Here is a 19,539-nt window from a genome sequence, read left to right as displayed (position 1 = left end):
AGAGACAAAAATCATTTATTTTCTTCTCATAAAGTTCTGAAAATTTTTTCAGAATTTATTATCAACTTTTTAGTACTGCATTTTCTTATTTTTACCAACGTGAGAAAATACGGTAATAAAAAATTCTGAAAAAATTCTGAAAAAATTCTCAGAACTTTATGAAAAAAAAATTAATGATTTTTGTCTCTTGCAGTTTTTCTGTAAAGTTGATAGTATTTGAGTAAAAAATTATTCAAGACCAATATTTTGCAATTTTTAGTAATTAATATCTTGTTAACTATTGCGAAAATTGCAAAATGGTAGAGGACTTTTCGACTCAGTTTAGTCCGCTCTACCTGTTCAAAACGAGTGGGGCTGTATGTTGGGGACACCCTGTATATATCTGTACACTCACCGACTAAAAGGTTATGACACTTTTTTTTAAATGGTTCATAGAAGCACTGAATCCGAGTGTGTAATTACTGAAAAGTGCAGAAGATGTAATCAATGGACGTATATTCCTAAATCTATATCGCAAACGCAAATCTATAATATACATAACATACATTATAATATTTTTGTACGCGATATTTTTCGAGAATAATGTTTTTTCTTCATCGCTGCACTAAAATTTTCTTTCTCACTTTCAATTTAGTCACAAAGAACAGGCCTAATGTAATATAAGCTTTGAAATATTTTGTTTGCAGAATTACCAGAAAAATCAATCATGCTACCGCCGTTTGTCGATAGTACGCATTGCTTGTCTTACAATTTGACGAGGAAGGGCAGAAACGTGGCGGACAGAATCGTATCTGTATTAGGATACGCTTGTCCTGACATTACATACAGCCCATCCCTTTATCCGTTAACTGCACTTCTCTTACATTTTGTGCCAGGTAAATCACACTAACTCAGTATTAAATCAACAATAGCTTAACGCAATAATAATTTGACATATCAAAAATTACAGGAATTATTTTTTACTTTATTTAAATAAAATATTACGGATTTATGTTCAAAATGCAAAAAACAACTTCAAATTGGTTATATTTGTACTTAAATAAAATATAAACAGAGTTGCTTTTTCCAATTACTTAGCATATCTTGACACAAATGTACACAGAAATGCACAAAGCGTAGTATTGTGCACGATTCAATTTGGAACAAAATATGTACTGATGTACGTTATACCGCGATTTTGGATAGAGTTAGATTTACTTTTCAGTACCATGCCCATGCTTTAGTATTTTTTAATTCGATGATGATGATAGGAACTGCATTTATATCTCTCCTGCGTTTTCTTCTTCTGTTTATAGCCGCGGTTAGTAACTATTTAATTATCACTAGAAAATACAAGCTTATGCAGCCGATTAGTAGGTCTCGGGCTGAGTACGGATGTGTAATGTTGTGTCGATGATTACAGCATTAGACCGCTATTTCATTTGTGCGTTTTTATCGTACGACAAATTTCCCAACCCTGTTGATTAGCTATAGGATAGAGATCCGAGGATCTCTTTGTCCTGCACACATTTGTTGTACGACAAAAAATGCACGAATGAAATAGCACTCTTAAGCCTTGTATCCACGATTCTAAAACTCGATCCGAGTTCTTGGATCGTGAAATGTGTAACTAGCTTATAGTTTTTAGGGAAAACCGAAGGCTTTAAAATACATGTGCACAAAAGTGTCTAGGCACATTGCAATTAGAAAGCATCCACGGTTATTTATATTTTTTAATACTTGACAATATAAAAAAGTATAAAATAGTAGAATATGTCTACATTCAACTTAATTTTCAATATTTATTTTTCTAAAAAAAGTGGATGATTGAATTGAAAAATGCTATTCTATATTTTCAGTTTATTCGGTATAATGATGGATAAAGATATTAATTATTAATATTAGTTAATTATGAATAGTTTATGAATAATATTCATAATTTATAGTTTAAATTAAATATAAATTTCGGAGTTATTCGAGCCTGGTTAGTTCGCTTACACCAATTTAAAATACAATTACAGTATGTGAAACAATTTACAGTATGTAATTGTATTTTAAATTGTTTCACTGAGGAGGACCTTATTGAAGGTTGAAACGTTTGACATAATAGATTATATTTTGTGAAAGAAGTTTGTAATACAAGAATTGGCGTAATCGAACTAGCCAGGCTCGAATAACTCGAATAACTCCGAAATTTATATTTAATTTAAATTATATTTAATTGAGCAAATAAATATATAAATTTAATAATTTATAATATTATTTCTACTGGACAATTATTTGTAGATTATGATTTTTATATATCTTTTAATTCAATTAGAATTAAGGTCTAAAATAAGCAAATTTATAATAAGGATTTTGTTTACTTGCGATAAACCACTGCTTATGTTATTTTGAGAATGTTATTTTTCAGAGGAGGAATGTTACCACTGTATGGCTACTTTGGTAGCTGCCAAAGAGAAAGTGTTCATCACGCAAACCAAACTTCTTTATGAAGTTACGTGGAAAACGGTAGAACAAATCACTAAGAAACATGTTGTAAGTAACAATAATTCCTAAAGTTTAGATTTCAGATAATTAAACATATAAGATTAATAACAGACGCCTGACAAGTGACAATTCAAATAAATAAAGGATAAAACGGCATATAGGAGTCAAGCGCGGAAATTATTGTGCTAAAATTCTTTTAAAAACCTGATGTAATAAATTTAATCAAACATAAAAAAAAGCACCGATAATAAGTCCTATATATTTCATCTAATTTAACTAAATGTAGTTTCCCTAATTGAATAATTTGCTTCTATTATTTCTAAACCATCTTATAAATATTCATTTCAAATATAAAACAAATAAAATAAGATAAAATGATAAAAATAAATATTATCTGTTTATGAGTTTATAAGTGAGTTTGTTATTCGGATATGCCTAAGAGATATCTTATTAAGACTAATCAGATTTTAAAATACAAATAATTATAATTGGTTGTGAATTTCGAAACTGATTGTAATTAAAATATATTTTATCAATTTTATATTAAATATTTAAATACATGTATACTTAAAATGACTTTATATCATAATCATTATTATTTTTCTTACACTGAAAGAAAAGATTGGCTGCTGCAGCAAATTAGATGGTATAACATTTTTAATGGGCTGCAGCAGCCAATTTTTAGATAGGTTGCGTTAACCTATCCGCAATGTCAGTATAGGATCTCGATAGACTAACGCAACCAAAAATTGGCTGCTGTAACCAATTAAAAATGCTATGCGATATTCAGCCAATTTTTTCTTTCAATGTACATAGAAATCTTTTTTACGATCTATATATCAAAATTTAACCTAATAATAATTTATTAATTAAAAATTATGTTTAAATGGATTTGATTGGATTCAAATTCGGAAAAAATTTACATTGTCGATTAAAAAAATCTTGTCACACATCTAGAGAGAGAGGGAGGGAGAGGGAATGGTACTCTATTTATCAAATAGTAATTTTAGGATAAACTTTAAAAGCAGAGAAAAAGATGTTTATTGTTATCTTTGTTATTTTCGGAGAAAATGACTTATAATATTTTACGCGATATATCTTATATTTTTCATTACCTCAATACCTTATCTTATATGGTAGAATAAACTTCTTTATCTATCTCTTTCAATCGATATTACTCCAGATCGATATATATTCACTGAAATTATATAAAAGAGATATGAACCTAAGATAAAATTATTTGCTATCAAAAAATGACAAGCAGTAATAGATTTCTAGCGATATGTATGTGCGTGTGCGCGCGCGCGCATGTACATGTGTATATAAAATACAATATATTATATATAATGTATATTTTTCGATTTTATAATTTTAAGAAATCAGCTGCTGTACATTTAGCGAGGCATTGCTCCGGTTCAAGAGCAGAAAGAATCTACATGGACTGGATCTGGTGGATTCTTCAACTTCTTCCATTTCAACATCTAGTCAGGGTTATGGACTGTTTTCTTCATGAAGGCATCAAGGTGAGTTTGTACTTTAGATCTGATCGCTAACTCTATGAATAATTTTTATAAATTATATTCAACTCACGAAATGTACATTGTATTTGCCATAATTAAAAGCTCGAACTTCAAATTTAAACAATTCGTATAGCTGGTACGCAATTGATCAAATCGTTCGAACAATAATATTTGAAGGTTTAAATAGTTATTTAAATCGTTTAGATATTAAAAAGTCGTATGAAAATACAATATTCATTGCAAAGAAAAACGATCAAAGACATAAGGAGATACTGACTTCCTTAGCACATTAAATTACAAATTAAAAAGTGAAACAAATGTATATTGTTGTATACTTTATTTTACGATAGACAGTTACGCGAATAAAGATTCAAATAATTTAAACTTCGAGAAGAAAGTTTGAAGAATTGTTAGAATTATTCGATTATCATGAATTCCGAGTCCAAACTGGTTTGAACCGTCCGCCAACCGGAAAATTCCGAACTTTACTTCTTGCTATGCATTCGAGGAACCAGTCGAAGAACAGCACGTGAAATCGTCCATCTATCGCACATATGAGAGCGAGAAAAATTGGCGTTTACCCAACCGACAGATAAAGATCATGCGCGCGTTATGTGTACTGAGCAATGCACTTATATTCTAGGAATAGGACAAATGTTAAATTTGACATTTGATTCAGTGCCAACGAAAAGTTGTTTTGCAAGCATTTTTGAGCATAGTGCATAAAATTGTTCTTTTTGGACATATACGCGATTTGTTATAAAGTACTGTTTTAATAATTAAATTAAATTATCATCAATTATTTTGCTTTCAGGTCTTTTATCGGGTAGCTATGGCTATAGTTTTATTATTTTATAAGCATTCTTCGCCACAGAATTCCGAATGGATGAATGAGATTTCGAAGAATGGGATAGATGCCGCTCTATCAAAGTTCTGCAGACAAATGCCAGTGAGTAACCAAATCTAAAATAAATTGTGTTTAGCGGAATAATTCTAAAATATATAAGAAATAAATTTGAAAAGCACAAAGAAACTAATATACTATTAGATAACAAGAGAAAGAGTAAACATTATATTTGTATTTAAGGATGTTTTAGCTACATTATATCAGCTAAAAATATCAAACAATCAGACAAAATAATCTGATATCAACCAATATCATTCAAAAAATGTTGATGATGTTAACCGTGAATATGCCCTGAAATTACAAAAAAGAAAACAAAACAAATCTTAATTTGACTTATAATGGTTTTATGCAACAAAATAACCATATTTTTCTCTGTAGTTTTAGGTCAATAAATTTTAAACGAACAAGTTAAGAATGTAAATGAAATTTTGCACGAATATTTATTATTGTTTGATCAGTATGTGTTTAAAACTTGATTTAATTCTTAATGTTACTTCCTCATCAAATAAATATTGCAAAACGCGATTTTACATAAAAATTAAGACTAACGAAAAATTAAATAACTTTTAAAATAATAAGAGAATTGTGCTCAAATTTTACACAAATATTCAGACGTAATAATGAAACAATCTATGAAATTTGTATATTTTTTATATTGTTTTGAGGTTTGATCTATACTTTTTGGATAAAAATTTCAAATATAAACTAAAATAATAATTTAAATATGTATATCTAAACAAACATACACATGTATAATAATAATAATATTCTACTTAGAAGTTTAAATATTTTATCTTATAAGGATTTAATTGTGAGAAATGCTACTATAATAATAATTCATTAATTTTCACAGGTAACACCTGCTAAATTTTTGCGTACCGCTTTTGGGATACGCGGACTCAGCTCAGCATACATATCGCGAGTATTTCTGCGCACAGAAATGGCTCTTAAGAGCAAGAGCGTCCTGACAGGGTCCCGATCGTTGGCCAGGTCACGTTCGACAGACAATCTACCCACCAGTCAATCCCAGGTCAACATTCAAATGATGTCACACACACTCACAATACGAGAAGTACGTTATTTATCTATCTTTTCCTCTCTCTTTGTCTTAATTCAATTCCATATTTATTTTAATTTATTAATAAAAATGTGCTGATTATGAAGGATCTTGGACATTTTATGATTTAGCTTAACAAATAACATTCATAAATTAAAAGTTATAATTATAATTTGATAAGCAGGATAGTAATGGCATAAATATATTTGATCGCTAATAGGAGAATAATGTTGGTAAAAATTGATAATTTTTTCAACAGTTTTCAGCATGTCTTTGTGGACGTAATGCATATCATGCATAAAATTTTTATGTTGTTATAACTTCAATTATATTGGCTGCACTTAAAAAAATGCACGGGAGTTCATTGTTGGAATTTTGAAACTTTTAATGAGTATTTTTTCTAATCTCTAAATATTGTAGATTATTAAAGAAAGAGAAAGAAAATATCAATTTAATTTTTTAAATATATGTCTTCAAATTTTTTCAGAATTTTATTAAAAATTTAATTATTAAATTGTTTATAATATTAAAAGTTGAAAACTTTTTCTCAACTAATTAATTTTTAAACATGGAATCAAGAGACACAGTAGTGTCTTGCGCAAAGTATACGCGCAACGACAGGTTACTTCGTATATCTATACGCGAGCTAACTAGTTAAACTAGTAGGGCCACATCTTCGCTTAATTTAAGATAGAGTAGTGCATAATCATTAAAAAAGTGTGTGAGATTATTAGTGTGTTTATCTCACAAGTTTTAATGGAATAAATTGAAATTAAGTAATAAATTCAAATTGGACATATCAAATTATTTTCTGCAGAAATATTAATTTCACCAAAAGCAGAACGTTGTTATGAGTATATCTGGAGTTTATACATGAACATAATTTTAATTGATAGAATTTTTACAGGTTACAAATATGAAGTATTTATATAGTTTTTTACATAGTATGCAACATTTTATTGTTTCAGCATATGTAACTATCCCCTTTTATTTCCTAAAACAAAGGAGACGATTGAAACTATTAAATGTAAACTTCACTCGTTATGGCCTATCTTCTTCAATTTTAAGGAATGAAAGGGGTTGCTTACACTAGGGGATATCTTGTATAATTTCTCTTTATAATGAGAATTGAAACCAATATAATTTCGTTGAGTTCGATTTTCGATGTTACAGGTATGCGAGAAAAAACCTTATGCCGATTATCACATTTCATTTACTCATGGATAAACGTAAGGATCATTGTTGCATGCCTACGATATCCAAATCTTAACTCGATGAAATTTCAGAATACTCAATAAATCGCAATATAATCAATAAAAAAACAATTTCATGTGAGAAAAACGATTAAAAGATATTCGATAAATATTTTTTATTAAGTTTTAGTTTTTGATTGCGTAATTTCCGAAAAAAAAAATAGTACTGATAATAATTTATTAACTATAAATAGTAATTTCTCGAAGTGATGAAATACAACAATTGCAAACATAATGTTTCTAGCATTGAAAATTCGATACTACTTCAATTGTAATTAATTGAGTTACAAGATATTCGACATATTAGTACCAACATATAGTCGAATAGATACATTTTTACATTCAAAGTAGTATCTCTTGGAAACTACACAATCTAAAAAAATTATTGTATTCTTTCAAACGTTTCTTTTTTACGAGAAATGGCTTTCTTAAGTTGACTGTATTACAATTTACTGAATATCCTGTGTATTCTGGTTTCAATCTCCGCTTTGTACAGCCCAGCGTGTTAAAGTAGTCTCTTATAGGGTTCGGTAAACCTTCGAATCTCTCAATGATTCCATTTGTTTTCAGAAAGAATGTGAAGACACGTACAAAGACAGGGTATCGTATAATTATCTTTTTGGGAAATGTGTTGTCAATTTCATGTGCTCTGCCCACCTTTACCTTTATTTCTCCCCTTTATACTATGAGATATCATTTATATTACACTCATACTCTACACGTACTCACTCATCGCCATACATTTGTCGTGCCAGCTTTGTTGCTGTTATTTATCCATCCGCAGCGACTCCTTTAATACATCTTCCACTATCAACGCGGCAGTAACCAATACTCTCGTTAGCAATGTCTACTGCAACGCATAATGTAAAATTCTCGCTGGCTTTTTCAGTGTGGCTCCGCGTGTATCAATGCGGGTTGCAATCGTGAATGATCTATAACGTCTCACAAGATCAGTATTCAAACAAATAAATGAGCAACTTTTAGGGACTGCGCAAAATTAAAAGAATAGGGAACAGAAAACGGAGAATAAGAATCTCAACATATAGAATACAGAGTTTCTGATAGGTTGATATTCTTATTTTCCTTTGATCCTTATTCCTTTGATTGTGCGCAGCTCCTTATGTTCAAAAGATTGAATTAGAAGATATATAACTATCTTATTCGTCTATCGCGTTATTCTTTCTTCTTCCTTCTTTTAAAATTCTTCTTAAGGCTTCCTCTTTTTGCAGCCATATTGGATTATAAATCGGATGCAAACATATATAAATCTTTTTCTTGTATTATAGGTTTTTTACATTAAGCCATTATTTAAGCTTCAACCGTAAGAAATTGACCAATCAACAGCCGAATGTGAGAAGAATTGACTGTGATTAGTGAATTTCTTACAGCTTAAGACTTAAAACTTAAGCTATGGTTTATTATAGAAAACCTTTATATCGCATGCTACCAATCCGTATGATAGCATAAATTATATATTAAACTATACCAATGGAACTCTAATTATGCCTTATTAATAAATAAGAGAGGATCAAATATTTATATTCGTCCTACAATTGTAGAAAGAATGTGCTATATATGTACATATATATAATAGACTAAAGATTATCTATTCTTTATTCCATTTTTCTATTTAATCAAACATAACTATAGACATGCGAGAAAGATTAATATGTTTCAATATATGCAAGAAAAAATTATTTATTTTTTTACGTTATAATTTAATATGGCTGTATTAAGGGAGAATAGTCTTAAAAAAATAAATATGAATTAATTCTTTTATAGTTTCAGTTTGTAATTTAAGCATGTGGTAATTTTTTATAAATTATAATCGATAAAGGACTAAGCCATGAAAGTAAGTTATAAATAACAGGATCTCATCTGAATTACATAAATTTAATCGAGCTTTGCTTGGCAAACGTTTAGTATTAGTTTCATTCCTTTCAGTGTTATCTGTTATAAACTTATTACCCTGTTTTCTTGAATGTGATTCTGTGGTATTGATTCAGACATATTATTATGCCAACTTTTAGAAGATGCTTTCCGTAGATATAACGTTAATCACATTTATTTTTCGAAGACATCTAAGTTGCGTTCTATATGTTTCTCTATATTTCCCAATCTATATTACAAGAATTTGTAATTCTATTAGTACATAACATAGAAACAAAAAACAAATATCAAAATAATATTTTTCAGTAGATCTAAACAACTTTTACTTTCAGAATATAGAAACTATAGAGATTTAACATAAAGCTGAAAAATATAATTAAAAATATAGAGCTTAATTTCCAAGATCCGTAACATTAAAATTGTAAAATAAATTGTAAAAAAAAAATTTTTTTTAATTATATCTTTTAAATTTAAAGTCGTCTTTAAGCTTACTACATGACTAAAAAATTATCCGGTCGTTCTGCCTCTTTGTCTTAATATAATCGAGGGCATCTCTTTTATCATATTGGAAATCGATATTATCGTCTATTTTATCTGCCAACATCTTAAAGAGGCCTGTAATATTTCGGAATATTTGGAACAATATGTGATCACGATGTAATAATAATGTATGTATTAAATAGTTAAACGTTTGAAATACATTTGCTGTTTATTATCATTGTTGTGCATAATAATGTAATATAAACAGATCTTAATATAAGATTTTAATATAAGATAGGTTTTATTGAATTAGACAAAGTAGAGAATTTAAAATTATACTAAATATAAACAATAAGGAGCATACAGCCATAGCACTAGATGTTTTAAGCGAAAGTCATATATTTCAAATTATAATAAATTATAATTAAAATTATATTAAATATCTCTTTGTCTATTAATATAAATTTGATAATTTATTACAAATATTAAATTAAAAAATCAAAATTAAATCTTTTACAGCTGTTTTATTTATAATTATACATTTAATAATTATTATATTCACGAATCATTTGTAAATACATATTAAGAACGTATTCGTTATTTACTAATATTCTCGTTAGACAATCAAATAAAATGATTAGAAGAGAAATATACATAATATACATAATATATAGGGAAATATAAACGAATAGTTTATAGAAAAGCGTTGAATAAGGGGAGCAGAATGAATTTTCATTGCAGACTTTCAGATATTGTTAATGTTTTAATAATATTCTGCTGTGTTAAGCCATCATAAGTTTCTTAGCATTTTCGAAAGATTCTGCACTCAAATTTTATGCCCTCAAAATTTGTATCAGCTGCAAGAATAGACAAGAATGGAATTGATGACAGTTCAATCAAAGTTTAGTTATTTATTAATCCGCGAATCAAAAGAATAGTCTCCTTGGCACATTTCATATATATAAATTCTATTGAATATAAGTTGTAGCATGCAAAGAAACCTAATTTATTTCGATGTATAGTGCAAGAAAAACATTACACATTTTTTTTCTTCTGATGTCACAATACGATGCGATTGTAGTGAAGGATCAAAGGATTTTACATTGCTCCAAGATAATCAATATTAAATTCATGAAATTCTACGGTTATTCGTATCTAATAAATGTATAGTTTATTTATATATAGTTATTTACATCCCATATTCTTTGGTGTGTGTAACTTTACGTTACAAAAAAGTATCCAATATCTCCGTGGAGCATTTGTGCAGTGGGTACATGCAAAGTTCGCATTGGTACCATTAGTGCTCTTCACTGTACATCGATGTAACTGACGTGTTTGTGCTGTCTTGTGTTGTGCTGCCTTCACTGGAATTACGGATTAAATGGTATCGGGTGTGTAGGGCGCACACAGTCCTGGACCACGCGCTCTATCAATGGGCGTTTATCCCATACAAAGTATATGCTCCCAGATCCTAGACATGCCTGATGTAAGTACTCACGGCCGTCCTTTCATCGATTGAATTAAGATTCAAAAGCTCCGTCAAGTAGTCGTTTATTCTGTGGCATGTCTATATTGTCGTCGTTGGTGTATATGCAATCGCATAAAAATATATGCAAAGTTCGGCAATCTAGAGAATTTGACGCTTTTTTCGGGCTTGTCATAAAGGCAAGATCTAAAATAATAAATAAAATATAAGAGAATCTTTATACCTTTTATTTATAATGTTTAATTCTAAAAATAGCATCTTTTGTAAATGAGCACCTTTACATTTCTAATAAGGAGTCTTTCATTAAAATTTTGTCATTACTTTATTCAAAAACTATATAAACTTTGATTTAATTCTTGAATTTGCTGTCATGAACTAGATTATCTTAGTAAAAGTGTTTAAAGCAAAATCTTAAAATATTCTTCCACTGAAAAATAACATAGCAATAAATTCAAGAAGTGCGAAAAAACTGCGAACAATGAGAGTAGTTAGATATAGAAATGTTGATTTACAGGATGTTATTTTTAGAACTTATTAAAAATTAAACTATATATAATACGAAAATATTATTAGTATTGAAAAATTATTCCTCTTTTTATTATTTCATTTTATTATTATATTATTTTACTTCTTTAAATCTTCATTTCTCTACACAAGCTCGGAAAAAATCGTTTCAAATTGCTAAATCTTGTATATATACAGAATGTTTCAAAGTAAGATCGAAATATTTTGTTGTATTATTGTATGAAGAAAGTTTATGTAATCTCCTTGTAGTTATTTTGAGATAGGATGAGTGATCGAAGAAGGTTTACTTTGCGCTAAGGAATCTCGAAACCCATGAGTTGAGGTACTGATCGAAATGGAAATGAATTCAATTGAAAATAAATAAAGCACATGTGCTTTTTAAATTAATTGTTGTTATAATATTTCCTTATATTGGAGGAAGAAAGAGTGAAAGAGAAAAATTAGAAAACAAAAGTACTGAACGTGCAGTTGAAAAGAATACATCTCATCGCTAGCACAAAAAACCCATGTTGACGTCTCGATAACATTCATTTGTATTTTTATCTCTAACCGATTGATGCTATCCTGACTGTTGCATGACGAATGATATTATGCACTGATTTGCAAAAGATACAGATGTTTACTTTCGCCAGCATATCAGCGTATTGTTCGTGGTTTTGTTGATATCTCACGTAAACGAGATAGAAACACATTTTGTTAGAATTGATGTTTCTTTATAAGAAAATGTTTGCGATATTACGATATAAATAGGAAATGTTCTAACTATTTTTTGTTCTATATTTTTTATATAGAGATATACGTATATGTGTGTATATAAATGTAAATAATTAGAAAAGAATAATATTTTATATGACGGTAGAATAAATATAATTTATAAATATTACGTTCTTCTAGTAAAAACAGTTGAGTTCTTTTTGCAACGTATAATTGCTATTTTAGAAATATTCAATTGTAGATTACACATATATTTATATCACAATTACATCTTTCATGATTAATATTATCTAAAAAACACAAAGGATTGCCAACAAAAAAATCTCGATATTCTTTTGCTTTGTATGGAAAAATACAGTAAATATAGGAGAAAATAGTACAATAATGAAAGATAAGAAAAGATAACTTTTAAAAAAAGTATATTTAACTTGAAAAAATATATCAGTTTTTTTTTCGCTGAGTATCTTGTGGAGAAACGCATTAAAAATAGTGAATTTTTATCATCAAGAAGATATAAAAATCTTTATTAACGTATCAGTTACTGTAATTTTCCATAAAATAGTTGATATAATCATTTTAATTTAATTTATCAGCGCATGTCTTATCGTAATTTAGTTTGCTCCTTTTAAATTATTAGTGAACCATTAGAAACTAATGTTTGCACAATTATAAAAATCATCTTTTACGTCCAATTAATGATTTGGATTTATTTACTTACCAGTTATTTACCCTATGGTCATGGCTACCGATGAGGATCACGATGTACCAGCCTACCTTATTATATACGACTGAAGAACATGGATGCTCTTTGACAACGTTCTATGTGCGAGTTGAGCAGCATGAACCGACCCTTCTGATGATAAAAACCTGTAATAATGAGGTAAGTGTAATCACTAATAAGTATCTTTTTAGTACAAACAATATTTATATTTGACGATATTATTTTACATACATATATACACATACACATATATATACGTGTTTTGGCAAAAAATATGTAGCGTATTATAATCATCTTATTAACTGTTATTTAAAGTTTTAGCTCAAAAATTGATTTATGGCATTCGTTGTAAATTATTTTTTGTTTCAAGAACTTTTGTGCGTTAAAAATCATGTAAAATAATTACTACAAATATATAATCTCGATAAAAAGGTTGATAAAAGAGATTGATTTGTTTTTTTTTTTTAATACAACTTGTTTTTTTAATACTTTTTATGTTTTATTTTGCAGCTTTATTTTGTAATTTTTACGATGTTTTTCAGGTATTTGGAGCTTATTGTTCTACTAGATGGTGCGAACGTAATTTGAAAGACGATAAAGGTCAAAGACAAGCATACTTTGGTACTGGTGAGACATTCCTGTTCAGTTTGTATCCTGAGCGAGCCAAGTATCCTTGGGTAGGTATGGATTCATCGCACAATGATTCCAGAGTACATCATTCAGCCGAGTTATTTATGGCTGCTGATTCGAAGATGATAACTATCGGTGGCGGGTAAGTTTTGACATAAATTAATGCTGATAAATTGTTTAAAAGTGCCATCGCACAAAGGGCAAAGAATATGGAAACAGAAAGTTCTTTCTATTTCTCTCTTTCGAAGTAATAATGTATTTTATACGAAATAATTTACATTAATTATAGATTTCAATTTTTCAGTGTAGCACTATACTATGTAGTATTATTGTAGCTCGGAAAACATGTTGAAACAATTTATGACTCTTATCATTTCAGGGACGGTCAGGCGATCTGGATGGACGAAAATATAAGATTCGGTAAAACGGATCGATGTTCGACCTTTAACAATCCACCCCTTTGCGCTAGTGGTGATTTCGAGATTAGAGTGTTGGAAGTGTATGGCTTCGCCGGTGCCTGAAGAGAGGGAAGAAACAGCGGTGTATTAGTTTGTTTTATTCCCTACTGCCATTTAGTGACTCTCTTTCTACATATACGTACTAAACACTGTGTTATATGTCATGAGTGTGTCTCCGCGTATCATTCTCTTTAGTAAATTCGTATGCGAAGAATATACAATATGAGATTACATTATATAAGAGGACAAAAATATTCTATTTGATTGTGTATAGAAATATTTTGCATTATTTAATTTCTAGGAACTATTTGACATTTTTTCACGTTAAACATAAATTTAGACTTGTAATATTTATTCTATTGTATTGCCACTGAAAAGAAAACAAATTATTAAAAATGAAAGTATTAGGATTACATAACATAATGAGTTGAGCAAGACAAATAATAGTTAAGTAAAACAACATAATAGGTAATTTATATACGAATTAGTTGAGAAATCCTAAACTATATTAATAATAAAATAAATATATAAAGTGAATATTACATGGTTATCTTACGGACAATTCGAACACAATCAAATTTAATATTTTTGTCCTTTTAAACAAATTTCACAAAATACAATGCATCAAAATACACTGTACAAAATAACTGCTTACGATAATTATTGCCAATTGTGTATCTGCCGATTATTAGTGGCAATAATTGATGAAGTAACATCGATTTACATATGACTTAAAAATACATTATAGTGATGACATTTCAGAGCAATTATGCGTTCAATGATATAACTGTCAAATATTGTTGGTAGTAAATAATCAATAGTAATGACTTATAGATTCATAAAACGATTGTCTTATGAGTCTATAGGTATACTTATATTATGAGACAATTAAAGCTACGTTTCAAAATGGGTAGCTTGTTATAACGGTCATTGTCGACAGTGTAGTTGCAAAGTATTGTAGGCAATATTTCAATAGCTTTGAATACTTGTTCCAGACGCGATAAACAAAAATATATATGTTTATATTTATAAAATATTGTTCTCCTAAGAACATATCTTGGCATATATCGAGAGATATATCCGTGATTGCCTACACAATAATATTATTGCTTATAATTATATCGGGACGAAAAAAGAAAGACTAGACTTTTTGGCGTTTTCTCTGCCGCTTGAGATTATTCTTTTTTGTCGTCTCTTTTACATAGCATGCAATGATCATTCTCTTCATTTTGCATGTATATCTAGACAACTCGGCGGCGGGTGACTCGTAAATTAAATTCGGCACTAAGTATAACTTAAATAAAATTTCGATCATGCAAATTCGTTCTATTTCATGCTCATTCACTTTTCTAATTACATTAGATAAAGAATGTATTTAAAAAAAGAACGTGTGTTGTATGTGTGTGTATGCGTATGTGAACAGAAAAAAATACTTTTAAAATAATTTTACTTTTTTTATTCCTTCAAGTAGAATTAATTCATTTTCGTCTATATTATTAATAACAGGCTATTTGATATTTCTTCCATTTCAAAATAGAATGACATTATTTATTCTGATTGTGAGCTACTGATACTCTGCTCTAAAAATTATTCGTATGGTTCATACGTTACACAATATTTATTAGACAATATTCTTTAATTTTTGCAGATCTACGATTAGTTCCAGAGTTTGCCCGTCGTTGAGATACGAAACGAAATAAAATATATATTAATCCGTAAAATAAATATAGCTATTATTGCGCCGTTATTGCGAACTGAGCTTCGACAATAAGCTACGTTGAAGGCCATATAATCGCGATGCGAAATTCGCGATTTTTCGTATGTACATATATAAAGAGCACACTGATTTGCGAATACTTAATATTCATGAACTAGGAATTATTGTTATGTGTGTATATAACACAATGTATGTGTTTATTTATACATGTGTATGTATTAAAAACGCATACTGTGTGTATGTACACCTGTGTATATACGTATATAAGTATACATATATATATGTGTATACCGTCTCGCAGATCGTTTTAAATGCGCTTGTCATTAATTTCATTATTGATGTTCGTGTACACACACATCTATTATAACGATTATTTATCTCTTATTGTTGTTATCTGTAGCTTTAATGAAATTGTTAGAAGCGGAAAAATCCAGATTTTGTTCATAAAATTCCACATACAACACTAAACACACACACGCGCACTTACGCACGCACGCGCGCGCACCGTAAACTGCGCGTATATGTATATGTAGATTGTATACAGAATGGACCATAAGTATGTTAAATTTGTGTTAAGAATTATGCGAAATGAAGTAAAAAAAGTGCCGAAAACACGAAGAATAATCATTTATTTATATGAGAACCGAAAAAATGTTTGTATGTTAATCGGGAATGTTTATTAGTTCTCTAACATTCAGTATAATATTATAATATACTACAAGAAAAGTGCGACGTTTTGTGAAATGAATTTTTCAGCTCAATGCTAGATTGACTTTATGTTAATGTATATAAATAAAACAAAAATGTATATAGGATTGTTGAGTATAATTTAAAGATCTAAGAATGTATAATTATTTAAGTATTCAACAATCTGATGATCTCCAATTACAGAATTATAAATCCGTAATCTGATTTTCAATTTATTAAAAGATGACGCTTCAAAAACTATTTATAATTGTAAAATTGTACATTTATGTTAGAATTATTAATTTTTAAAATTAGTGTTTTCTATTAAATTTTCTAACGAGAATTCGCATTAAAAGTATTAACCCTTAATCCAAAAAATAACAATTACATTCTTGGTTTAGATTTTTTGTTAAAAAAATATACTTAAATAATAGTTATAATATTGTAACTGATCAATGCTTACATAAAATCCATTAAATAATAATAATTTCATAATTAAGATATAAACTCTTGCTAAATTTTATATTTTAATTATAAAATTATTATAAATGTGTTGTCAGAAGTACACAAAAATGTTACATATATATGTGTGTGTGTGTATATATATATATACACATATATGTATCATTAAATTTGACTCGTAAAGCAAGATATAATCAAGATATATATAAGAATAATGTATCTATTCAAAAATATACTTTAGAAAGAATAATTTATGTTGTATAAAATATATTTTCATTTTATATAAACATTTTTTTTATAATTGACTTATAGAAAATATATTTGCTTATTGTATAATAATAATATATATATGTATATATATGTTACATACAAAAATATTATTTATTATATAGTAAAATATTTAGCAAGAATTTTATTTTTCGATATAAAAGTTCAATTTGAAATTTATATAGGTATACATGTATATGATATAAATATATTTTTCTATACAACATTTATTATTGTTCTATGTATCTAATATTTGTATTTTTGAAAAGCATTATTGCTAAGTGCACTATTTTGTTGACGTAAATTGTTAAATTGTTACAACAGATAGATATACATGTACAACATTAAAAAAGTAATCAGTATGGCGTAAATATTTAAGTGAAAAAATTCTAGAACAATCGGGTTAAGGGTTAATCAAAAATTATCTTGACAAATTCGCTATCACATGCCCTACATGTATGACGATGAGAATTTTATGTAATAAATTTCTTTGTATATAATAAAATATATGTATTATATTGAATCAAATTATTTATAAACGTACAGCGTGATTTCTTTCACTTTTTAAAAGCGAATCGTTTTTAAAATATACAATAATAGCTAACATAATAGATCTGTTCTTTATTCCTGCACTATCTGACCTAGTACATTTAGTGCAATAAGTTGAAGCGAAACGTATATTTGTTTCACTTCAACTTATTGCACCGTGTGCACCAGTTCAGATAGTGCAAGAATAAAGAACAGACCTATCGTTAAAAGAAGATGATTATATTGTAATAAAAAAAAACAACAAAGATTTAACATTGTTACAAACCGATATTATGGATTCAGGATTAATGTATATGAGTGTTTTATGGAAATTTCTGGTACATTTTTCTATAAATAGAGAAGGCACAATAACTTTTTGATTAAGTAGGCCATTGTGCGTATTGAAAATCTTTTTAGATTTCTACACTGATGAAGTGCCAACAATTTTTAAATTAATAAATTAATAACTAAATTTCGACGGATTGCTACAAGCAAAATAAAATTAGGATGAGAAATGTTAAAATTAAATTGTTTTAAAAAACAACATTCCTTAGTTCTCTACACAATCGAAAAACCTTGCTTAAATAATTGTAGCATAAAATACATGCAAAATAAATTATACAATATTTGAATCGAGAACTTTAATCTGTCTATATAGTTATAAGACTACAAAAAAAATTTTGTAATGTAATATGCTAAAAAGTTTGACACACTTTTTAGCATATTACATTAAAAAAATTTTTTTTAGATTTTTTAAAGGTGTGGAACATTGTTTTAAATTAAGCGAGCGGCAAGAATTAAGTTTTATATATATATATATATATATTTGAAATATTTGTTGTAATTCAGGATAGTTTTTACTTTCATCTATTTAATCTAAATTTCAATTCTCATACTGATAAATGTAGCATTTATCTTCTTCAGTTATGGTCAATTATTACAAGTATTTTATGTGCGCTATTGATGATTATAAAAAATCATTTAAATATAATTTCAATAAATAATATGATTAAGACATTCTTATTTCTCCAAAATAAATTAGTATTATGTGCAATTGTTCTACATTTATTCTATACTTTAAGAACTTTGTAAATATTATAAATATGTTTAAATATTATACAAAATATCTTTTATCATATTTTTTATAAATAAACCTTAATGTCTAATTAAAGCACATTATAATAAAAAAAATTTAATTAGTACTTAAAAAATAATAAGATTAATAAGTTTTTTAATTATTTATTTTAGTCGATATATCAACAATAATTATTACATGTACATTTTGGAAGTTATAAGTTGTGAAATTGTAATGAAAGATTATCATTTTTTACTTACGTAGATTTTTAAATTAAATTAAAGAATTTTACAGATTCTCTCTCTCTCTCTCTCTCTCTCTTCCCCCTCCCTCCCTCCCTCCCTCCCCCTCTCTCTCTAGCAATTCAGTTAATGTAATCTCTTACTTGATTATACTTTCCTGATTGCGAAAAAGATAATAAAGCAAATATAAACTCATACACTCTATGTCATATAAACTTAAATTTAAACAATTAAAATTAAGTTTAGTTAAAACTTTAATTGTAATTTACTATTTCCTTTGTTTACATTATCATAAGACTGCAATTTATAAACGAATTAGAAATTGATAAAAAAAATCTAAATTAATCGAAAAGTATAATCATTAAAGAGAAAATGTTATAATTAGAATGAATATGTATTTATTATGTCAATTATATGTATGTATGTATATATATATATATATATATATATA

General features: G+C 27.8%; 1 protein-coding gene across 1 annotated transcript in view; it reads left to right on the top strand.

The window, feature by feature from the left end:
• The window catches only part of sky (GTPase-activating protein skywalker), a 29,680-nt gene extending 15,271 nt beyond the window's left edge, over nt 1–14,409 (top strand). Inside the window, exons 3-13 of the mRNA XM_018521974.1 lie at nt 470–492; nt 687–875; nt 2,393–2,517; nt 3,846–3,992; nt 4,804–4,938; nt 5,750–5,968; nt 7,777–7,806; nt 10,976–11,062; nt 13,023–13,181; nt 13,565–13,794; nt 14,032–14,409. Of these exons, the coding sequence (XP_018377476.1) occupies nt 470–492; nt 687–875; nt 2,393–2,517; nt 3,846–3,992; nt 4,804–4,938; nt 5,750–5,968; nt 7,777–7,806; nt 10,976–11,062; nt 13,023–13,181; nt 13,565–13,794; nt 14,032–14,173 (1,486 nt within the window). The 3' untranslated portion in view covers nt 14,174–14,409. The remainder of the gene's footprint in view (nt 1–469; nt 493–686; nt 876–2,392; nt 2,518–3,845; nt 3,993–4,803; nt 4,939–5,749; nt 5,969–7,776; nt 7,807–10,975; nt 11,063–13,022; nt 13,182–13,564; nt 13,795–14,031) is intronic.
• Nucleotides 14,410–19,539: the final 5,130 nt, after the last annotated feature.

Source organism: Trachymyrmex cornetzi, unplaced genomic scaffold, assembly GCF_001594075.2.
Source record: "Trachymyrmex cornetzi isolate Tcor2-1 unplaced genomic scaffold, Tcor1.1 scaffold127, whole genome shotgun sequence".
NCBI classification, from domain to species: domain Eukaryota; kingdom Metazoa; phylum Arthropoda; class Insecta; order Hymenoptera; family Formicidae; genus Trachymyrmex; species Trachymyrmex cornetzi.
The sequence above is the reverse complement of the archived record's forward strand: the minus strand, read 5'-3'. Positions and strand labels throughout refer to the sequence as shown.